Here is a 23,567-nt window from a genome sequence, read left to right as displayed (position 1 = left end):
CCTACTTCACTCTGTCAGGCTGGCTTGTTTGCCGCTTCGTTCTCAGGTGCACGGTGTTGGAGTTCAATGCCGTGTGGGCATCATAATTGGGACCCAATGACTACTCTACACGTTCCTCAACGGCGGGCGTTGTGGGAACGACGCACAGCTTGAGCACTGCCCTAGACCCCCGGTGCTCTACCGTGTATAATCCTAGTGCCGTCCCATATTTGCCCATTCATGATCACCCTTGTGCTCTTTATCCCTGAAGCTTCACAAGGGTAAATGGTTTTGCCCCATGTGAACGCGGAGCAGAGATGACCGCAGCATACCTTAAGAATACCCTACAGACGGCGCAAGGTGTTTGCATGAGGGTAGCGTACGCTCGGCTGTGGGGATGCGTAAAGAGTCGAAGATACCATTTGGTATATTTGTAGATGTGCAAATGCGGAAAGATGCGTGGAAAATGCGTAAAGCACATTTCAGCACGAGCGTTCACGTATGGGGGGGAAGGTAGGACCCATATTCATCGCAGCTGGGCGTTATCATCTTTGCAGTAGCAGCAGTTGCAGCTACGTGGTTTTTGCACATGTGCTTTCTACAAAGCTTCGCACACATGCAAATTCTGCAGCGCGGAAGAGCTTTTTGATAGTCAGACTTCTCAAGTATATCTCCTATAGTTGCACCGCGCGACTTCCAGCTTACTTAGCAACGTGGAACATACTAAACAGGAGCTAATCGAGCTGGGAAGACACATGGGGAATCATGAATTTTGTCAGGGTATCGCAGAGGTAAATGTCTATGAAAGACGTTCGCAGCGCACTGAAAAGTGTCCGAACCAGGAATCAATCCTGGGTTTACACGGCCACAACGTGTTGTCCTAAACTCTAGACGATTCGGACCGGCGGGGCCAGGCGCCTCTGCAGCTAAAAACATGACATTTCATTAGTTGATCATGGGTGCCGTTGGCCTGGAGAAAGGTGCTACTCGTCATAGCTACACGCGACAAGTTAACATGAGCTACCACTGGATTGCGTAGATAGAGACCTACAAAAGGGTGGGCAGCCCTAAAAGTCCAGTTGAATTGGCAGTTTGGTATTAGGGCTAGCTGCAGCTTGAAAGCAGCTAACTAGCTAGAGCCATATGTCAGAGCTGGTGGCACTCGGGACACGGGGATCCACATTAAGACCCGAAGGCAGGGAACAGGTTCCCGGGTGGATTGAATGCTGCGCATGCAAGTGGTCGGGTAGAGCCGCCGGAGAACGAATCGAGAAGGAACCAACTGCGGAACAAAGGTACTGACACAATCAGTCAAATGGCGAGAGGTGTCCCTACATCGCATGGGATGCCACAAGCCCTAGAAATTCCTTGAGACTTACATCTGTCTTATAAGACTCCGTCGACAGCTATGCATGCGAACTTGGCAGTATATTTGCCGTATCACTAAACCTTAATATCTTATCATCCTTTCATGTATCTATTTAGGCGCCTACTCAAGTACGTGTAGAAGCTTTGGCAAACTATTCAAGTAAACAAAAACGTTTGTCTAGATTTTTGTAAGGGCTCTCTTCGTGTTATTAAGCATGTTTGTAAGTGAGGCTCGTTCTTTTACTTGTACGCGAGTGCAGGTAAGGAAAACTCCCCTAAGAGGGAGTGCAGCAAGCCTCTACGTTAGCAATACAGTTCTCCAGGGGAGGCCGCACTACGAAGAATACATATGGCTGGAGTGCACTGCCGATGGGCAGATTGCTCAGTAAAAGAAACCAGAAACCACATGTGGTAATTTTACAGGCAAAGCTCGAAGAACAGCCAAAGGTAGGAAAAGCGATAAACCTCAAACATTACAAGCGCAAAAGATAATCCGGGAGAGTCAGAAGCTAGGACTGCAGGGTAAGCAGTTAGACATGTAGTGACAGAGACCCAAGCAGAGGCAAGGGCCCACAGACGAGGAAGCGGCAGAGAGAGGAAAGGAAGAGGTAGTACGAAAATGGAGAGGGGGCAGAGACATACACACATATTAAAATAAATGGCCAGTCTTCGTACCCCAATTTGCCAAAGTAACCTCATGGAGGCAAACCGATGGACGAACTTCGGGGGATCTGGCTAAAGAAAGTAAGGGATCCTCGTCGCAATGCTAAAGCAAGCAAAAAAACAGCAAATGTCTACGAAACTAACGAAGTGAAACTCGGATCAAAGCAGAGGGATCAGCGTATGTAGATGGGCCCCTGCAGACCGCAGGAAACGTGCATAGATCTGGGTCTACATCATGTATGTTGTATATTGCTACACCTGATTGTTTTATAAGCTCTATAAGGTTGACCTGTCTGGGAGGAAGCCATAAAAGAACCGGTGCTTCTTCTTGCCCTGCTCTGAATGTTGGGCCTTTCTAAGGGATTAACAAGTCCCGCCTTCGGGTCGGATCCAAATACCTTGTTGTACGTTCTGTCGCTGAGGACATCAAAAGCAGCGGGAACCAAACGCTGAGCAACTCTGAACACTAGGAAGTCAGGAAAGCTCCTTCTAATCCCTGATTCTCACCTGTTTACGAGCTCCAGTTTGAGACGTCGCACGATCTCTTCACGTTGCGTAACGCTCTCCTGCAAGCAAACGGCCATCTGGACACTCCTGACATCAAACCCAGAGCCCTTGTCCCAAAGCCGAGCATTTTCCACACCGGAATACGGCAACATGTTTGTTGACGTCTGCGCTGCGCTCTGAGCCGTAAGCCCTATATTCCAACTTAGAGCCCCCAAGTAGAAAGCTGGATCCCCGGACGTTTGCATCCTTTAGTGCCTTGGTGAGGGCATCAATAGTTTCCAGGTCTTCTTGTCGGGAGGGCCTCCTATCTAAGTGTCTCTGTTGTTCCTCCATTTCCTTTTCTATGGTGGACATGCGGCTCTGTAGCAATGACTTCTCCGCTTGATGCTCCTTTTCTTGATCGGCAAGGGCAGACGCGTGCTCTCGCTGCAGGCAAGCACCAACGCTGCCCCCAAACCCGTTACTTGATCGCCATGAATTGTTGTCAGTGTATCCCTCTACTTGCACCTCCTGATATGTGCTGAAGCAGGCCTTTGCAGATACCTCGAGTGTCTCTTGATTTAGCTTCATGAGCAGTTCGACCGCCCTTTCTCTTTGCTGTGCCTCCTCCTCCTTGGCCTTCATCTCCTCCTCGTGTTTCACCCTCTCTGCTTTCAGCGCTGCAATGGCCTCGTGTTGGGAGGCACGGAGGCACTCGAGCGTCCGCTCCAAACTCTTTCGTTCTTCTGTAGTAGCCTCCAGTTGCTGACAACAATAAGAGCGTTCTGAAAAGCATGTCTTGGGTTTGGAATTTGAGGACCCAAACTATCGTTTAGGGGTCTGCAAAGTAATGCGTGAGCTCTACCTGGTTGGTGGTCTGTAGCAGCTCCTTCATTGACGCTGTCTGGTCTGTTGCAGCCTTGAGCCGCGCTGCGGCAGCAGCAGCAGCAGCGGCAGCAGATTCCCTAAGCCGCGTCTCAAGATCCTGCATCTCCTTGTGGTGTTCCTTCGCCTCCTCTTCCTGCTTTGCTCTGTGGCTGCATGTGACGGCTTGCAGCTGGGAAAAAGAAGGGACGCAAAACTTAAAAGGGGTTCAGGAGCGCGGCTATCAGTCTAGGGCTTATAGCTAAAGATACGGAAGGGATACCTGCGCTGAGTGCCTGGCCATCAGCTCCGCTTTCAGGGCCTGCTTTTGTGTCTCCATTTGCTGTTCGGCTTGCTTCATTGCCTCTTGAAAGCCTTGCTGAAGGGATGCTCTCTCTGCTGCGGCTAAAGAGGCTGCGGCAGCAAGTGCCTGCTCTTGCTCCGCATTGAGGGCATCCCGCTGCTTTTGCAGCTCCTCTTGATATCTTACTGCTTCCTGTTTGTTGGCAGTTTCCTCCGCAACAAGGCGGGCTCTCAGTTCTGCCACTGTCAGCTGCAGCAGCTTCTCCTGCATCATCGTCACTAGGAGCAGCAGCAGTAGCCTAGTCACTCTATACATGGTGCGCTTCTTTGTCGTAGCGAGTTACACCTTTAAGCTACACGTTTGGAGCCGGAAGCCTCTCTACGCTTCATCCAGAAGCACCAGCATCAACAGCATCTCCGTCTGACCTGCTTCTGCGTGTTTTCTAGTTCCCACTTCAGGTGTTCACAATTTTTCTGTTCGTGCGTAGCTCGCTCTTGCGCATCCCTAATTTGTGCCCTGAGACTCTGCTCCACCTGCCATGATTCTTGTAGGTCTCTTTTGTTTGTACTCTGCGCTTCTAGCAGCTTCCTTTCGAGCTCTACAGCTCTTGCTGCTGCCTCTGAACACTGAGACTGCAAGTGGCGCAGGCGCATGGCGCTGGCCTGAGGGGCGATATCACAAGCAGTGATTCAACTAACGACCTAAAGGGACTCAAACGACCGAAAGGCGAAACCTTTTCAGCTTGTTGGAGCAGCAGGACAAGGATAGTGGAACGACAACAAGGCGCCTGGAAAGGTGTGCTGTGAGGGCGTATTGGTAGGAGCATAGACAAAAGTGAAGAGCAGACAGCAAGGCAAGGCTGCGAGGCCACCGTTGCTGCTCCCAAAGGGGGCAAAGCGTCCTCATAATAGCCAAGATAATGACAGGAGAGGGGGGGCAACAGCAGTTGTGTATTGGGAGCAACAGGACCGCAAGCGGTATACCTCCTTCAGCTCGTGAGCCTTTCTCTCCATGTCACTCCTGCTGCGAGATAGCTCCGCTACCGCCTCTTCAGCCTCTCTAAGGGCTGCCTCCTTTTCGTGTAGCGCCGTCTGCAGTCTGTGCATTTCTCGTACCTGCTCTTCTCTCGTGCTGCATGGCAGGCAAGACCTCCAAGCTTAACCGCTTATATGCATAGACCTAGAGAAACTGGAAGAAACGGCAAGGAGAGAGTTGCTGAACTAGTATCGAAGGTTCAGTATAGAGCGAGTGCCCATTGTACCTTTCAAGCTTTTCCAGAGCAATGGACGTCTCAGATCGCTTCCTCTCGGAGTCTGCAAGTTGTTCCTTTAGCTGCATGGCAGTTTCCAAACTCAGACCCTAGACCATGAATCCAAGCCCTCTTAGTCTGTTGAAGGCTTGAGCTACAGCTTCAGGCAGGGATGCAAGTTAAAGCATTCACAGTTTGTGCCTGAAGGTCTAGCGCATACGATGCGAAGGGACTCCGCAGTCTGCACGGCCCTCTCCGCAGCTTCTGTTCTCGCAGAGAGGGCGACCTCCTCCACTCGGTCGTCGGCCATGCGCACCTGTTCCTCACAGACATTAGCACCGTGCAGTTAGAGATAAACACTGAACAGTCAAAAAGCTGAAGCCAGAAGCCCTTGTTCCTAACTGTTATATTCCTCTTGGCTCACTGCCTCTTCCATGCGGCTCCTGCTGAGTTCCTCGGCCTCCTTCGCCTCTTTTTCTGCCATCAGCGCCTCTTCCAGCTGCAGCATTCTCCTCCCACATTATTTTATCGACTGCCTGTGCTAATTACTAAACAAATAAGCCTTTAGGCATGCTGACGCTTTAAGCTCTGAAGGTGGAGGCCTCAGGATATAGGTCACGGTCTGAAGCTCCAGATGCTGAAAAAATTAATGTGTATTGAGGGTTAGGGTTCATGTTGCCTTTTCGTGCAGTCGCCTATTAGCTAAGTACGCGTCATGGAGCTCCTGCTTTTGACGTTCCAGCTGTTGCTGACAGGCATCTCCTTTTTCTTTGAGTCGCTCAGTACTCTGTAGGGCGGTCTCCTCAAGTAGGCCTAAAAGCGGTGATAGAAGGCAGTGCATGCACGCTGACCACTCCCAAAACCATGCTTGTCACAGGGAATGCACTGTTGAGATCTTTACTCGGCAGACCAAAGTCGTGAAAAGCGGGATTCCTTGGAGGTGAGCTCAGATATTTTGCACGCTGCAGCAATGCTGCCTAGGAAGGGCTCTGCTAACACAGCCAAAGCGCTACTTCTAGCTCTCAGCCTCAGCGTTACCCCTACATCTAAGCCACAAAACTCTAGCCTCAAGCAACGACAGCAAGACTCGGAAAACACATACCCTCCAATTCTTTGCATCGCTCTACCAACTGTTGGAGCTTTGCCTCTTTCTCTAATCCATCCTGTTCCATGGCTGAGATCATCTGGTCATAGCTCCTGGCTGCTGCAACCCGTAGCTCGCGTTCAGATAACAAATCGACCGCCACTTCTTGCTCCTTGGCCTGCATCACCACACACTCTCTTCATCCACAGGCACAAAGCACAAGCCACAAGCTCATAAACCCCAGCTAAATGAGTACGTAGCGCAAACCCACCCGCCACCCCCCGTCTCATGAAATGCGCTAGCGGCAAGAAGAAAATGGCCCCGCAAACACGGTCAAGGGAGGAAGAAAGCATTGCAGATACCGCCCTATTTGTCAAATCCAGGACTCAGATTTTTTTCCTTTCGGTTCCAGACGCTACCGAGAAGCTGTACTTTTGGCTTTACGATCGTTGGGCGAGAGGACGCTAGGGTTTTGGGCTCAGAGTCCAATACTGACCTGCGTACTATCTCTAAAGTCTCCTGCAGCTCCTTCACGTGCTTCCTGAGGCTTTGCAGCTCTCGCTCCAAGGCCTCTCGCTCCGCCTGAACACGCATTCTTATAAAAAGGCATTCTTGGGTCCCAGCAAGAGTATTCGGCTCACATACACCGAATTAATTCCCATAATGGAGCTCACACAGAGAGAACTACCTATTGTCCGAAAAGAGGCTTCTTGCTAGGGGATACATTGCAGGCCCTCTTTTATCATTCCGTGAAGGAGCCCCTTGTTCTTGACGCAAGCCCTTCCTTTACAAAAATTGAAAATTGCACCGTTTAGGTAGTGCCGCTCGTCTTCCAAAGAGTATCTCTAGATGTCTGCATAGAGAGGCCCTTGATTTGGAAGGCGGCCATCTCAGCAAGGAGCTTAGAAGAGGAACTCACCAGCTGTTGGGCTAGGAGGCTCTGCATCCTCGAGAATTCCTCTTCAACTCTTAGGCTCGCTTCTTCCGCCCTCTTGGCCTTCCCCCGCACCTCTGTAAGCCTTCACAAACACCGAAATCGACAATGACCATACTAGCACCACCGTGCCACCCGGGAAATCAGCTCCATCAAGCACTCGCTAAGGCCGCTTTATAGTCTTCGAAGACATTCAACCGGGTGCAAAAGCGACGTGCAGCACACAAGAGATCAGAGAGCAGCTGCCAAAGAATCAACAACTTCTGCAGCCATAGTGCAATGCAGAATAATAACAAATCTGAGCCTCGTCTTGCGCACTCTCTCTCCAGCAGGGTGACTGCTTTTTCGTGTCCCTGTTGCTCTTCATGTCTCAATCGCTGCACTCTCTGCAGCTCAGCTTCAAGTTTTTGGTGTTGTTGCCCGCTGGTCCTCTGCTGCGTCTCCGAGAGGTTTACTGCTGCCGCTGCTTCTGCTTCTGCTGCTTCGCGTTGTGCTATAACTTCCGCCAGCCGATGTCGCAGCTCTACAGCTTCTGATGTCGCTCGTTTTATTTCCTGAGAAAGTGAGCAACAGTAGCGCCTCGCTACTGACAGGTAACTTGTGTGCTTCTCTCCTTCGATACGAGATCCCCTCATCAAGCTGCTGCCCGCAATGTTGTTCATAAGGATCCGCATAAAGCTCTGTGCTATCTACGAGAATCCTGTTCCATACCACCTCATCTGCATTTGCACGATTGAGTGAATTGGTTATAGATGTTACAACTCCAGATTTATATTCAAAACGAGGGATGACGAGAAGACTGAAAACTAAGGAATTTGTTCACTAGACAGGCATTTTTCACAATCCTCGTTCTCATGATGCGGCACATAGAAAGTTCTAAAACGGTCAGTGTGTGCCTCCATACACGCAGTGACTGCTGGGAAACTATCGGCTGCCTGCCTCTACGTACTTAGCCAAGCTGCTGTCGTCTTAGATTTGGGGGGGGAATCTGTCACTTATTGCCACAATGAACAACCCATATATTGTGCGCTTTTGTTTCCTTCACTCTGACTTGTGTATTTTTCTCCCCCTTTCGCTACATCGGGCGTTTTGTGGATCTTCACAGGTCCTGCTTGAGGGGGGGGGCCAAGGAATACATCACAAGTACGGGGGTTGATGTACATATCGATCTAGAGGCGTTCTGTAGGTGCAAATACAACCGTGTATTACCTGTTTAGCTAGGTTTACTTCTTTGTTGAGCGTGTCATTTTCGGTGGACAGCTCCTGTATTTGGATCTGCAGGGCCTCACGTGATGCCTCGAATTCCTCCGAGGCCTTGCGCAACGCATCCGAAGCTGTTGCCAGGGAAGACTGCCAACATCTCCACTCGCCTGAAGCCAAGAAAGAGCACAAGAAATCAAAGGGGTGCAGGAACGCCAGAAGAGAAAACAAAGCCGCCATCAGGGAGGGAACAACGGCCACGAGCAGAAGGGCTGTCAGAGGTAGGAGAGACTGGCGACCTTTTGGAGGCAGGTGCTCGACAAAGAGTGCAGAAGCCTTACTCTGCACTTTAGAAAGCTGCTTGTCCCACTGCTCTTGCTTTTTGAGCGTTTCAGCATCTAGCGCTGCCTTATACTTTGTCAGCTCACACGCAGCCGCTGCTGATGCGGCCAGTAGCTTCTGCTTCAGCTCTGTGACCTCCTACACATAGGTACACAAGGATGCATTTGTAGAGCGCTTAAATGATGTACTATAGGCTAATCAGATGTCTATTGGGAATTGAGTAAACTAGGCTCTCTACTGTGCTGAACGGATAGCCTCCGTTCTATGAAGAAGGCGCAACAAGGTTTCCCGAGCTCCCTAAATAGCCGGATCCCCACAGCCTGAAGCAGCGGAACATAGGCAGGACTTTTTTCGGAACTGCCTTAGGAGCCAATTAGCTTAGAGCTCAGGTTTGCTATGCATAGTTGTCTGGCCACGGCCCTACAGCATCAGTGACTTTGCTAATGTGCGCCTCCCTGGCCGCCCGTCCGCATGCACTAAGTTTGGCATTAGCCTCCAGGATGATTTCTTCTATCTCCTGTTCATAAGCGTCCGTGAGCCTCTGCAGATGGAGCTCATGATCTTCTTGAGTTGTGCTAAGGCGTTGTATTACCCTGGTCAGCTGCGCTATCTTCCTGTTGATGCTTATCCGCATCTCAGGACTCTCCATCCTCGCCAGATATCCCTAAGACCCAGAGACGGAGCATTTATGATACAAGAAACCTAAGGATAACCCCCAGAGAAAGAGGAACCTAAATGGGCTCGCTCAGGGCCCCGCTTTGCTAGACGCCAGCAAAGTATCTGCTAAGCGTTTGATTTGCGCATGTTATATGCAGAGATCTCCTTAAGAAAAGAGCACGGGAAATGGAGCATGGATCGCCAAAGGTTGAACGGTTTGCAACCAGGCCTAATTCGCAGCTTGGTGACTGCTTCGAGAGCTCCTCTTTTTAACCAAAATTGGGGCTCAATGAATGGAAATCCAAGTATTTGACTGTCCAAAACAAGACCACCTATGCAGACGCATTCGCTTTGTTTGATCGAAGGTGGCTTCTGCTAACGACATTTCGAGTTTGGGTTGTTTTTGGACGTTGTAGGCAAGCGTACACAGTGGTCCCTCTAGCGCAGCTTTTCCTCATCCTATCTTTAGAACTTTTGTGTTTTCTTTTGAGATAAAACAAACTAGACAAAATTTTATTCCCCATTGATCAAGAAGCAACGCAGTCTATTGAGAAGTTACCGCGTATCACCCCTGGGGCAAGGCAATGCATGCGACCCCTGCGACTGACGGCAGCGTTTTTAAAAGAGTTATTAGAAAATTCGAGCAATTTCAAGCTTGCATGAGATATATTAGTAAAGCAACTAGAAGTTTCTCGAATTTTCATTTACAATGAGGGGAAGGAATATTCTCAGAACGGTGTGCCTTGCCGGTCCTGCTGGACCCCCTGTCGCTCACCTGTGCTGTATTGTTCGCGCGCAGCATTAGCCACACGACCGAAATCAGCCCCGGCTCGTGCAGAAGAAGCGTGTCACTATGCGCATTATAATAATTTTTGTTGTTAAATGATGAGAGAAAACGGACCAATTTCGCAAATAAAATAGAGGGAAAGTCGCTGACTTCAGAGACCTCCAAATGCTCTGTGCCAATAGCGTGACCACGTAGAAAAGGCCTTCTGCTATTAGGGGACCAGGCGCGAAATCCCTCCTTTGTGCATATTAATGTAGAAGGCATGTCGGGAGTAATTGCGGATCAAGTAGGTAAAAGCAGTACCGTGCTAACCACAGACCAAAATCGATTGCATGCCAAAAATACTGCTGCCGCGGTCACTTTGTTCGTTACTGCGCCCCCTGGGTGATTTGCACTATGCTAGTTCAAGTAACTGAGCAAAAGATTCTGCTAGGCAAAAGGGCAGCTGAAGTGGGGTCCGTCCACCGCTTACACCTGCCCCCAGGGGTGCCCTCAAGGCGAAAATAGAGGGAAGCCGCATCATACGACCAAGAACGGAACGGCGAGAACAGAAGGAACCAAAACTTGTCCTGAGGAGGAAATCACAACACAGCCCTCACAAGTCTTATGGATGGTTTAGCTGAACCTGCTTACTCTAATCTCTTTACCGCCGTTGCCGTAACTCTCTGCCCCTTTCCGTCTCCTGTCCACTCGATGCCCCTGTTTCGCTCCTGCCTCTCACCAGTGCTGGTGCAGGAACTTACCGCAGCGTGGGCCAGGGTAGGGGGCTTCCGCTGTTTTCCTTTCCTGCAGAAAACACCTGGGGCTGCTGCTGCTGCTTATGCCCACTGCTCCGAGGGAGCCTCTTGAGACAACGAAACGCGTGCAGCAGAAGCCATGGAGTTCTTTCAAACCAAATGAGGAGAAGGCTCCAAGCAATATCTGCGAGGCTGTCCACAGGGGATCCAGCAGCACCACAAGGACAGTCAGACGCCTCGCTGCTGCTGCTCGCATTGCTGCTGCCAGTGTTGTTGCGCGGCGGTATCAATAGCAAGTCGGAGGAAGAGCCTGCAGCAGCCAAGAGCCCCAGCAGCAAGACAAACCACAAAAGCGGTCCGACCAGAAGGGGATGGGGGCCTCCATGAAGCAGCACAGGTAGCAGAGAGTGAAGCGGCACGTGAAGTGCTACTGCTCCCGCTGAAACTTGCTGCCATCGCTCCGGAGCGGCCCTTTGTAGATCCCCCAGCACTTCATTACAGACATGGAGCACGGCCCCTGGATTCTGCACGGCCCACTGAAGCACGTGCTGCTGGTGCTTCCCCGCCGGCTTCTGCTGCTGAAACAAGGCTGTTGTCACTCTTGCTTCTGCGGCAGGTAGCTGCAGCAGCATGCGGATGGCACTATCTTTCACTTCTTCGAGGGCCCTTAGGAGGGCAGCCGACGGTGCACTGCCCACCCCTACTCCTGTGCAACACGTGGCTGGGGCGTCCAGGGGGAGCTGCAGGGGATGCAATAGCACAAGAGGCGCTTCCACGGATTCGCTGCTGCTGCCGCTGGGAAATGCCAAAGGACTGAAGCCTTGTTGTATGGCCTTCCACATGCGGAGCAGCCACTGTCTGTCGCTCTCGCCGCCGCTACAAGTGCTGCAGCAAGGGGGTGCTCCGAAGGATCCGCCCAGGCCCCCGTCCTCTAATGCGAGTGTAGCGGAAGGCACTGCGACAGCAGCAAGCGGACAACTCGCTGCTGCTGCTCGCAGCCGCAGCAGCAAACTGCTGCTCCCATCCGTTGCATCAACAAAGGCCAAAGGCGCATTCAGCAGCAGCAACTCGCGGCCAAGAATTCGCCAACCCAGAACGAACCCACGCCAGGAGACCCCCGGGGAAGCCGCTGGCTCCTGCGAAAAAGCGGTAGGTGCTGGTGCGTTCAGACGCAGAAGTTTTAGACGTTCTGACGGCAGCTCAAGCGACAGTTGTCGCTGCTGCGGTGGCTCGCGTGGCTGCTGGTGCCCCTGCTTTGGGCGCCCTGTGTTCGCAGGAAGAGATAGGACAGACACGAGGGGGAAAGGACTGCATCTGGTGTGAGAGTCGTGGAGAGACAAAACACAGGAGAAGCAGCTCAGATAGCAAGCCTGCTGCTGCTGTTGCTGCTGTTGCTCCCGGGCTGCAAGTCCGCTGCTGCTGGGATTGGCACTGGTGCAGCACAGTCCAGCAGCAGCTGCTGCCGCATGTACCCCTGAAAGGGGAGAGGCCTTCAGGAGAAGGCGCAGCAAATCCAGACTCCGCAACAAGCCGCGCCGCATCCAACGAGGCACATGGGCCAGCTGCATGTACATACACCCACATACATATACATATATATGCATGTAGATATATACATATATATACACATATATATGTATATATACATATATATACATATATATATATATATACATGGGCTTGACGAGACACAGCGGGATGCACAATAGCATCCTCAACACAGAAATGGAGGCAGTACAAATGACGGAGACACACACCACTAGTGAGTGCGGTATGGCAAGACAGCCGTACAGGAGCTTGCGGAGAAAGTGTAACGTAAGGGGCAAACAAAGGAACGTCCATCAGGGAGGTGGAAGAAGCGCCAACAGCGTCTGCCTACTGCCACTTCGTAGAAGAGACGCAAAGGCACAGTATTCAAGAACGTGGCAGGGAAGGGTGTGGCGCTGTTCGCGAAAATCCGCGGAAAAATATATAAATGCATGTATATTGACGGAATGCAGGGACAGAGAGAGAGCCAGAGCCAATATGTACCTTGGCAACGAAAACTCCCGGATCACCGAGAGGCGAGCATAGGAGGTCTTCATGCTCGTCTATCAGAGGCATCCAACGGCCAAACGTAGAAGGTACAGCAGCGGGGAGCCATGAGCCTCCTGCGCTGCCACGCAGGGCGTTCTGGTGAGACTCCCTGTCACTAGGCAGGTTGCATCGGCTCCTGTTGGAGGTGCTGCTGCTGCTGCTCTCAGACTCGTGTGCCATACGGAGGTCAGCAACAGCGTTAGCCAGTATGAAGGGCCTTGCTAATGCCACATCTCTTTCCAAGAGTGCTTCCAGTTGGTCTTGTTGTTGGTGCTGCTGCTTCCGCTGTCGCTCCTGACTCCCACAGCCCGTGAGGGGATTGCCGGCTGCTGCGTTCGCATACGCGAGCCAAAGGCCAAATGTGGCATCGAAGAAACGAGACGAGGCATGCAGGCTGCCCTCGCTGTACGTGTTGCTCTTGCTGGCTGCGGTGCTCCCACTGCACTCTTGACACTCGGAAGAATCACCATCCGCCCCTCTCGAGCCGCGGTGCTGGGTGCATGCGTTTGTGGCTCCTGAGGCTGCCCCTGAAGCCACGTTCCGAGCAACTGCAGCAGCAGCAGCAGCGAGCAGCTGCAGCAGACACCAGCCAACAGGCGCTGCTGTATCAAGGGCCAGTCGCGCCAGCACTTCCCCGAGGAGCGCACAGCAACCCTCAGGCAAAGCGGTGTCTGTCGCAGTAGGCAAGGCTGCCGCAACTGACGTTTCTGAGTGCTTCTGGCTGCTACACCCCCGCCCGCTGCTGAATGGCCACCAGTGCAGGAGAAGGAGCACCATCCCGCTACAAAGGGCCTCCGTCCTTAGGGGGAGCGGAGAGGCATTGCCGTCTACGTGCGTCGTTGCAGCATGCGTTTTGCTGCTGCTGTGGTTGCTGTTGCAATAGATCCTCCTCCTTTTCACTAGACCCCCCCTAGGCTCTGCAGCGGCCTGAGACGTTCCTCCAGGGGTGACAACCAGCAGAGCAGACAGGGTTGCCGCAGTCGCTGCTGCAACTGTCAACGACCCCGCCTGCTGCCGGTGATGCTCCGCCGTCAAGCGCAGCAACAGCTCCGCAGCCGAACAAACTTCTAAACGTCTGGTGAGCTCCCGACGTCCTGCAGAGACATCCCCCCCAGTGTGTGGCGAAATATCGTCGGCAGCAGCCAGTGCAGCAGCCGTTGCTGCTGTTGCGGCAGCAAGCTCCGCAGCAACACCTTCGCACACGGCATGGCAAAGGCCCACCGCCGTTGCGAAATCCTTCTCCTTGTTGTTGCTGCTGCTGCTGCTGCTGACGTCGCCTTGACGCCTCCTACAAGCAGCACACGCTGCAGCGGACAGGCAGCAGCAGCAGCAGAACCCCGCATGCGGCCTTGCCGCTGACGTGAAGAGACAGGCGGGAGCTGCAGCTGCACCCCAATGGAGATGCAGCTCGCCGTCGCTGCGGCAGCTGTTGCAGTCCTCCTCTCCGTCTCCTCTGTGGATCCATGCAAGGAGCTCTCGATGAGGCAGCACCGCTGCACTCGCAGGAGGACGCACGGCAGCAGCAGCAGCAGCAGCAGTAGCAGCAAGCACCCCTGGAGGCGGCGTCGCGGGAAGTTCTTGCTGTCGGTGCTCCTGTACCACTGTGTAGGGATTAGCGGACGGGCCTAAGAGGTTGCAGGTTTGACGCTGCAACAGCCTGCGCCACGCTGCACTTTGCGCAACAAATTCTGGCTGCGGCTGGTCCTGCGGTAGGTGGAAGTTGTGCTGCAGCTCCTTAAGACCTGTGACCATCGACGGTTCCTGCTGCACTTGTTGCACGGAGGGCGGCCCTCCAGCGGCAGCGCTCGCTAGCGAGTTGATGGCGCTGCTTAAGGTGCCTAGCTTTCCGGGGAGAGAGTAGCCGTAGCGTTCTGGATGCTGCAGCACCATTAGCACGAGCATTTGCGACTGCAGAAGGGCACCGGTCAGCAGAGGGGAAAGGGGTAGCTGCGTGGCTCCATGCATCGTGCTGCACTTGTCGGGGTGTATGTACACCCGAAATGGACCCGTGCGGTTGCTTTTACTGCACAAGCCCACGCGGACAGCATAGCCTCCTCGCTCTAGAATTACCCAATTGAGTAAATGGCTACTGCAGTAAACGGACAGCGAGACACCCCAGTTGAGAAGGGCCTGTGCTGCGTGGGCTGCACTTGTGGGTGCAGCTCCCGGTTCTCCTGCAGTGTCTGGGAGTGTCGCTTTTTCCCACGTTGCAGCGGCACCTGCCGATGAAGCACGAGGCGGCTGCACGTTGCCAGAAGCAGCCTTCGCGTTACCCAGGAACAGCTGAGATGGTTGGAGCAGCAGCTGTAACAATGCTATAGCGGCAAAAGCGGCTGAAACAGAAGCCACAAACAACGGGGTCGCTGATGGGGCCCAGTGCTGCAGCAGCAGTGAGAGAAAATCAACGAAGGAAGCCACCCAGCTGCTGTTGTTGTTGCAGCCTTGCTGCAGCTGCTGCAGCAACGGAATGGCTACTGGCAGCAACGAGGCAACTCCGCCTCCTGCCGCTGCTATTGCTGCTGCCGTATTAGACACCCCGGCAGCAGCGGAGAGACCCCCTGCGTCCTTTCCTTCTTGCGCCGCAGTCTTGCTTTTCTCTCCGCAGCTCCCAGCTCTGTCAGTCTCTCTGGAGACTCCGCCTGGGTAGAAGAGCGACACGAACTGCAGCGTGGGCAGCAGCACGGCATCTCTTACAAACGCATCCGGAGGGAGAGGAAGGCTGCATGTGGAGCCGCCCAAGAGGATCCTCTTGGGCTTTTTGTGTGGCTGCTGCAAAGCCCTCATCAACTGCAGAGTCGCCTCGCTCCAAGTGCGCGTGCTGCAGCACCATGGATACAATGCAGCAGCTGTAGGCAGGGGGGCAGCAGCAGCCGCAAACAACAGCCAGCGGAGACACAACTGTTGACGCTGTGCAAGCAGGCAGAGATATGCGTAAGGCCCAGGAAGCCTCTCCGTTGCATGCTGTAGCTGCTGTAACACGGGCAGTGCGCCACAGCAGAGCTGCAGCTGCTCATATCCCGCTGCCTGTGCTGCCCCTGCTGGCGCTGTTACCGACTCCCCTGCAGCAGCCTCCTCGGCTGGCTTCTTCTGGCCTGGCGCCGCCGTGTCTTCGTGCTGCTGCTGCTGCGCATGCTGGAGCTGGCGAAGAAAAGAAGGCCCCTGCACGCCCCCTGCCACGCTAGGCGAGAGACTACAAGCCGTAGAGCACCACAGCAGCACTTGTGCTGCGACGTCACCAACAAAGGAGGCCCACCACGGCGCCTTGCTGCTCTGCATGCTTTCCGCAGTTGCGGCTGCAGCAGCCACGCAGCATTCTGTAGGCATCCACCGAGACACGAACCACTCTCGCTGCAGCAAGCCCTCTTTGCTGCCTGCAGAAAGCGCCACAGCAGCAGCACCAGCGAGTCCGAAGAAGCTGTTCGATCCAGCTCCGAGTTGCTGCTGCAGCTGCTGGAGGACCAATCGCTGCTGCCTCGTCTCCTGCTGCAGCAGGTGCACCAACGACTGCAACAGCTCTGGAGGCAGCAGCAACTCCGTCAGGCGTGGGGACGGTGGGCAACACATGAGCCACGCAAGGAGCGGTGCCTCCCCTACAGAAGCCCTCCTGCTGCTGCTGGTGCTGCCACAACCTCCACCGTCGTTCTTCGCACCTACGTCCGTTGAAGAGGTGTCTTTCAGTTGACCACTCGGAACTGCTGCGACCATGCAGCACCCCTTCCAGCACGTGAGGCTCTCGCAAAATCCACCACCACCACCACTGCAGCAGCTGCTGCTCCCTCTGCTGTCGCTACAAGGCCTCGCAGCAAGCAGCTGCGTGGCTGTCGCAGCATCAGGGGGCTGCAGCAGCACAGGCCAGATTTCTGCTCTTACGAGCCTTACTCTGCTGACATCCCCCAGTGTGGAAACCGTAAGGGCGCCTCCTAAAAGCAGGCAGGCTACTCTGCTGCTGCGACAGCGCCACAGCAGCAACAGCAGCTGCTCCGCCTCCCTGCATAGGAGCAACACACTCCCTGATGCAGCTGCCGCTGACAAGAGTCGCAGAGACACCAGGAAGACGGCAGCGGCTAAGGGAGGGCAACCCGATATAAAAGCAGCAGTCTCTTCGTGGCGCCGGAGCATCCGAAGCACAGTAAGACAGTGTGCAGTTGCAGAGATATCGCCACTCCCTGCTGCCCCCGCAGCTGCAGCAGCTGCCGCCGCTGCTGCAGCAGGCAGGTACTCTGCGCTTCCCTTGACGTGCTCGCTTGCTGTGGCTGCGTGCTGGCGTCGAAGCAGCCGTGCTGCTGCTGCTGCAGCGGGCAGTGGCGGCGTCGCATGCAGAGTGTAGGCGTGCTGCAGCAGCAGCCAGGCAGCTCTGTGGGCTCCCCTGCGGTAGTGGGCCCCCAAGAAAAGCGGCAACAAGTGTTGCGCTATCGTGCTGCGGCAGCAGAGCAAGAGAGGCTGGGGAGTTACGAGAAGGCTGCAAAGAGCGCTGCAACAGAAACTGCTGTCGCCTTGAAGTAAAAGATCCAGCAGCTCCAGCAGCAGCAGCAGTTGATGGTGCTGGTGCTGCTGCTGGCCGAGAAGTAGCGCAGCGAAAATCAGAGCGAGCTGCAGAGACAGGCGGTTTCGCTGTTGCAGGGCTGCATGCTGCTGCAGCAAAGGCCATGCGTCAATCCACACTGCAGCGGCGAATAAGGGTAGGGATGTTTCAGCTGCTGTGGCCTTCTCTGGATGGGCTGCTGATGGCTTGGCTGCTGCGGCGAAGCCTCCACAGGCATCCGCCTGCTGCAGTGCGGCTAAGGAGCTTAGTCCATCGAGGTAGGTCAACGAATAGCGCCACCCAGAGGCTGCTGGCACTGCCACCGCCACTGCCTGCTCTGCTGTTGCGTTTGCTGCCGCTGCTGCTGCTGCATCCCTGGCATGCAGGTGCAGCAGCAGCAAAGAAGCGGCACTGCGATAGTGTAGCTGCAGCTGCGTCTCTGCGGCAGGACGGACATGCAGGGGCGGCGTTTGGTACAGAGGAGGAGGGAAGACGAAAACAGGGCGAGGGAGGGGCACCACCTTGTGCTGCTGAGGATCTGTCACGCACCCGCCAAACTGCAGCAGCTGTTGGAGTTGCGGGGGTTCCTGCATCCTTGTGGCTGCGGCTAAAACACCTCATAGGCGTCAGCTTCGGCGGCCAGCAGCGGCGCAGCGGGGCTTTGAGGGGCACACATGAGACATGGTCACTCGGGGTCGCCGCTGCCTAAGTATGCTGATGGGGAGCTCCATGTACCTGGAAGAACTCGTTCCTCCAACGTGCTGTCATCACCTGGAGGCGGACTCCGGGAAGACAGAGGCTGAAGGAGGCAGTGCAAAGGGCTTCTCTTCCTTGCACGGTGCCACCTTCAGGGGCCCACCCAATGCAAGAGAGACCCTACAGAGGGCCCCCCTTCGATCGTGAACGTAATAGCGGAGGGCTTCGGGGCCTTCTCAGGTACAAAATATTGCTTGAAATACGAAAGAAAAGCCAAAAAATAGAGGTAACACTCTCCAATGCGCCTGTGTATCAATGCAAGTGCTTCGAACTCCTCCAGAGGCGCTGCTGGTAAGGGTGTTCGTTTACTCGCTGACACTGCTAGCCTCGCCCTTTATTTCATTTGATCGTTCCCCGGGTAATTTGATTCCAGGAAACACTGTAGTCTTGAATATTTTCTACTGTCTACTACCAATTTTCAAATGTCAAAAAGCAACTGTTCATGTGCAACAGTCAGTGCTGTTGGGATGCTTGGGGTGCCAACGCTGGATTGGGCTAATTGATGCGGCTACCTCGGCCACCATTTTTCTGGCCGTATATAGCACAGCCTACACCCATCTGGTGTCCCCCAATGCGCTAGACCATTCGAGCCCTTAGGGGGACCTGCCGCATGCTAATTGATCGTTTTTGCAAAGGCGTATTTTAGTCATCTCATAACTCGTGTTGTGCACGGTCGTAAAAAGCAACTCTACAAGTGTTGTGACGCCTGGAAAGCGTGTGCAAAAACATGCAGTGCTGAGATTGGGCAAAACAGTTTTGCAACCCCCCATCTAAGGAATCCGCAGGCACCCAACTCCAGGCTCAATATGAACTTGACAGAAAGTTATGGAGTGCTCCCCAAAAGCAATTTCTAATTTCCATGCGTGCTCCTCAGAGTTCCCGACACAAGGAAAGAGGCACAGCTAGGGAGCGCGACGATACACGCTCAAAGCAGCAAGGGCATTCGCAGATTTTTACACATAGCATCTAGTGCGCGCAGGCACACAGCATTGAGTCTTATTGTGTCAAGCTAACAATACTCTGAAATAACACCATGTCCAAATGCTAGCCAATCAGTTGAGTCCTTACTGATTTTTAGCTAATCACAGCTAAGGAAGTAGAAGGTATTCAAGTGAAATTTAGCCCTTTCACACCCTTCCCTTTTCACTTCAAAGCATCCGCCCACATGTTCCGTTCCTTAACGTCGAGGCCGATGAGATGCAGGAGAGTGAAAAACATTTATCCCAATGTCTATCCAGACAAACAGAAACGTGGAAAACAGTGTGAATGAGAGAAATAAGTGTGTGCCTCATCGCTAAAGTGAACTTGCCTGAAAGAAAGACTCATACTGATCAACAACGAAGGAGGGAAGAATGAAGAAGGCCCCGATAGCGCGATGGCTCTTTGTGGTCGGAGCGTTAAAATGGGTGAGCTTCCTGCAACAACAGTACAGAAGGCAAGTACCGTGTGCAACTGTCTATGTTAAGGGGCAATCAAGACATACACTAGTTCAGCAATGCCTCCGCGCCTCACAGAGCAATGTCCGCATGTAAATCAGCCCATCCATGCACCAGGCATTAAAGAGAATGTAGGGACAACATACCTGAGAGTGCGTGCACATAAATCTGAGTCTACAAACCACGTTAGCGACAATAGCCGAGGAATCATCCAGCAATACCCACAGATACTGCTAACTATATCAAGCAGGGCAAGGGTTTAGGATGGTCAATTACCAAGGAACGCGAGGAATACCGTCCGATGTGACTAGCGTTAACCAAGCAGAGCCGCAAGTTCTCGAGTAGGCAACAAAAACTGCAAACACTTCTTCACAATTCGCTCAGGCGGGCATTCCCCACCGCCCTAAAACTCTTGTCTAGTGTCTCCTCAGCGCACAAAAGCCCCACAGTGACGGCTGCCTGTAGACGCTTCACCTCCACGCGGGTCACTTGCCCGCGCAGAGTCCGCGAAAAATCGAGGGGTTTAAAGCTTCTTCAGGAAACCAATATTGAGAGGTCTATATCACCCAAGACTCATGGCTGACCTGTGGGTCAGCTCAATGCGGCGCGCTGAGCGACTAGCAGGCAACCAGCCTGCTGGCAGCTCGTCATTATTCTACACACTCACAAACCTCCTAATATTTACCCATTCCTGCTGATTCTCCGATGAATGTTTGAAAGGAATTTTCCGAGACGGAATGAGACGTATCGCCCTCAAAACGTGGCGCATACTCAAAACTGACTTCGTTTTGCTGCAATACTGAGCCGCCCGCATGGAGATTCGTCTCAGCTTGTTAAGGTAGTGAGTTTTCCCCTTTTAACATGGATAAAGTGAGCGTTGCTGAGGCAACCGTGAGTTTCCCTTTTCTAGAGCTTCCTAGCACACAAACCTCGACACCGCGCAGCTATGGCTATAGGTGAGCCTTTCGCTGGGTCAACCGAGGAATACCTACAATTACGTCATGGTGCACTGGTTCAACATGTGGCATACGGAGCATATTGATACGACTCAACTATGCCTTGAAATGCCATCCGATTGCCGACTCTTCCACAGTTCTTGCGTTCTGCCGCATGTCAGCAAGCTCGAATAAAAGGGACTGCACTATCGAGTGAACTGGCAGATTTTCAATCCTGCACTGCCTCCTCGTACAGCATAATCGCTGCAGATTCACCGCCAGATAACGCTGTTTATTTTCGATTTTTCTGAATGTGAACTTACATCAGCGCGAAATTGACACGTGGAAAGGCTCTCCAGCAGCAGCTTTGTCCTCTTCTGTAACCCCATCACTGGGCGGTAACCTGCATGGGGGGAATTTCCTTCTCCCTGATGCCCCTTATTCGCTGGGGGATTCAAATTGCTTCCGCTGAAGTTGGTTTTGTTACTCACGTTATTTGGCTTTCCAAATGCGTTTGCAGGTCTTTGTTGTGTGACCCTATCTCATAATAATAGCTGGTACGTTGTAGGATGTTCTCTGGGGTTGTCTAAGAGGGTGGGTTCTTTTTGCTTTTGTTTTCTCGTCTACTTTAGACTGCAGGCAAGGGTTAGATAGCGCAGCGCCCACATCGATAGGCCCTCGTTTCTGATTTGATTCTTCGTTTCCAGTCAAAGACCCAGTGCTGGCGCGCACTTTTCCTCGAAACGTGAGGTAGATCATGGCCTGTGGACACTCAACCAATCAACGAGTTAATTGCTGAGTCGCTGCCCACCCTGCGACCACCTGACAAGAAATGTCTGAAAGACCTAAAATAAATCACTTTGGAGGAGCTGTACTTTTATATTATAACATTTGCGCACCAAAGTTTCATATACTTCGACGTATTGATCTCATTATAAGTTCCCCTGCTTCAGCCATCTGAATGGTCTAAAAATCTGCTACTGAGCTGCTGCTCGCGTACATCAGTGAGTCAGGGCGTGCATGAGTGCTTGTACTGTGGTAGTCGTATTGGCTAGGCTGTGTCTTTCTCCCCGACAATTTCACTTCAGCGGTGGATGTACACGTCTCTCATTTGCACTGTTTTTCACGTTTCTGCTTGTCTGGAAAGAGATGCTGGGCAAAATACTTTTTGCTGTCCCCGTTTGTCTAAGCATTCAGGTAAAGAATATGTGGGCGGATGCTTTGAAATCGAGGGAAAAGAATGTAGCGTAGTAAATACCATTTACATACTTTCTACTTCATCAGCTAAGTTAGCTGAAAGTCAGTAAGGAATTGACCGCTTGGGTTGTTTTCGTAGATCGCATCACTCCACTTTATTGCTAGTTCGTCACAACAAGACTCAATGTTCTGTGCTTGTGCGCTTTAGAAGCTATGTGCAACTAACTGCGCATGCCCAGGGTTTTAACGGGGCAACTCCGCGTTCCGTTGCTGTATCTCTTCCCTCATAACAAGAACTCTGAGGGAGATGCAGTAGGAGGGGAGAGGCTTTTTAAAAAAACACTTTTTAACTTTATGTCGAGGTTGTATTGAGTCTGGAGTTGACTGCCTGCGGACAACTTAGATCCAGCGTCACGAGTAGCATCCTTTTCTGCTGCACTACCGCTATGGGTAGGGCCCAAATTTTAAGGCTGACAAACAGGAAAATCGAAATTTTTGGTTGCTGCCACCCGCTAGGAATTACAGAATTAGTATGATACACATAAAACAGGAAGAATGCAGAGATGTGTACGAGTTAACGGTGGTGGCATTCGTGACATTAGACTTCCCCTATTACCTTTTGGCAAAATAAAGGAGCTTCGAGTGAAGCTTAATGGCACTCGAGGCAAAATAGTGATTTCTATTGAAGGAATGGTAGGCTCCCTGAATCTGGGGTAGTAGTAAGGGTGGTCATTTGTGTGCACCGTGTGTCGGTACTTCCTAATGTTTGGCATCGGGAGGAGTTATAACGGCACTAAAGTTGACTCGGAAAATATAACTTTAAACAAAAATATGCAATGCAACCCTGTGTTTGCTTGAGCAGCTGATGCAAATGGTATTAGTGACTGCATGCAGCTGGCGGGCACCGCCGACTTGACTGCTATCCCTCAATTTCGCTTTTTCTTCGCTATGTCTGCTAACAATAGACGTGATTTTCACATTCCTTGCTTCATTTGTGTCCATTTCTTTCTTTGTTGGTGCTTCTTCTGGCTTCAACCTTCTGTACGTTGTTGGGCCGATCAGCAAAACTACGATGCAAATTCAGTTCCTCCGAATTCAGTGGAGAATCGGACTTTGAGGTCAAAAGGATCCCCTTTGCGTCATCGTCTGGTTTGGAGAGATTAAGCCAAGTTTCCTTGATCTCCAGGATCATTCCATCTCGATTCCCTTTCCACAGAGAAAGCAGAGCATCGGGAAAACACCTCGAGGAAAGGCAAGGGAAGGGAGGGGGATATGGCGACTGCGGCAAATCTATTTGTCTTCGTGATTGTTGGAAAGGGAGACACGCCTTTGTATGAGGCAGATTTGAGTGCACCCGGGAAGAGAGAAGATTCCCCCCACTATGATCAGTTCATTATTCATCAAGCGCTGGATGCGGTGGACGAATATGTCTGGCAGACACAATCCATGTACTTGAAAAATTGCGACTCTTTCAGAGATTTTTTAGTTTCCGCCTTCTGCACGGCTGGCCATGTCAAGCTGATGCTGCTGCATAAAAACAGAGGATCTAGCGAAGGGATTCGCAACTTCTTCACCGAGGTGCACGAGCTGTTCCTCCGCGTTCTCATGAACCCTTTATATGAAGCGAATGGACTAATCACAAGCGCGAATTTCGATAAGCACGTCCGTCTTGCTGCCAAGAAACACCTCCATACCTAGCGCTATGCCTGCCGATCTCCATTGGCAAAGTATGTGCCGCAGCCGACAACTCAATTTCCAAGTTAAAAGCTCTCTAAATCTCCCCTGTCACAAACTGATCTCGAGAAGTGTGTAGCTGTCAATTCGCCGGCGATTACCCCCCTATCCTACCATTCTTGGGTCACGCTTACCATTTTCAACACCGTTTGCATACTCTAGGGCGTGTGAGCTACCATAAACTTTTCCTGGTTTCCAGTTTTTGTGCGCTCTGCAAATAGAATATCGAACTGAAGGTTTTGTTGCAGCCTTTTTGA

General features: G+C 52.5%; 3 protein-coding genes across 3 annotated transcripts; 1 reads left to right on the top strand and 2 right to left on the bottom strand.

Annotated features, from left to right (window-relative positions):
* Positions 1–2,243: 2,243 nt before the first annotated feature.
* LOC34622535 (protein FAM184A) lies at positions 2,244–9,122 on the bottom strand. The gene is made up of 15 exons (XM_026336607.1): positions 8,874–9,122; positions 8,141–8,611; positions 7,934–8,028; positions 7,210–7,570; positions 6,494–6,592; positions 6,016–6,175; positions 5,593–5,726; positions 5,134–5,229; positions 4,926–5,023; positions 4,090–4,168; positions 3,644–3,922; positions 3,362–3,553; positions 3,061–3,261; positions 2,691–2,943; positions 2,244–2,476 (listed from the first exon to the last, which is right to left on the bottom strand). The coding sequence occupies exons 1-15, from the start codon at positions 9,120–9,122 to the stop codon at positions 2,244–2,246; spliced, it is 3,000 nt and encodes a 999-aa protein (XP_026192392.1).
* Positions 9,123–10,311: 1,189 nt separating this feature from the next.
* LOC113147138 lies at positions 10,312–17,845 on the bottom strand. The gene is made up of 6 exons (XM_026336606.1): positions 12,686–17,845; positions 12,521–12,597; positions 12,085–12,172; positions 11,667–11,904; positions 10,661–11,585; positions 10,312–10,486 (listed from the first exon to the last, which is right to left on the bottom strand). The coding sequence occupies exons 1-6, from the start codon at positions 17,843–17,845 to the stop codon at positions 10,312–10,314; spliced, it is 6,663 nt and encodes a 2,220-aa protein (XP_026192391.1).
* Positions 17,846–22,848: 5,003 nt separating this feature from the next.
* LOC34622532 (trafficking protein particle complex subunit 2) lies at positions 22,849–23,274 on the top strand. Its single transcript, XM_022735690.1, has one exon. The coding sequence runs from the start codon at positions 22,849–22,851 to the stop codon at positions 23,272–23,274; it is 426 nt and encodes a 141-aa protein (XP_022593308.1).
* Positions 23,275–23,567: the final 293 nt, after the last annotated feature.

Source organism: Cyclospora cayetanensis, unplaced genomic scaffold (genome assembly GCF_002999335.1).
Source record: "Cyclospora cayetanensis isolate NF1_C8 unplaced genomic scaffold, CcayRef3 CcayRef3_contig_138, whole genome shotgun sequence".
Lineage (NCBI taxonomy): Eukaryota > Apicomplexa > Conoidasida > Eucoccidiorida > Eimeriidae > Cyclospora > Cyclospora cayetanensis.
This window is presented reverse-complemented; position numbering and strand designations above follow the sequence as displayed.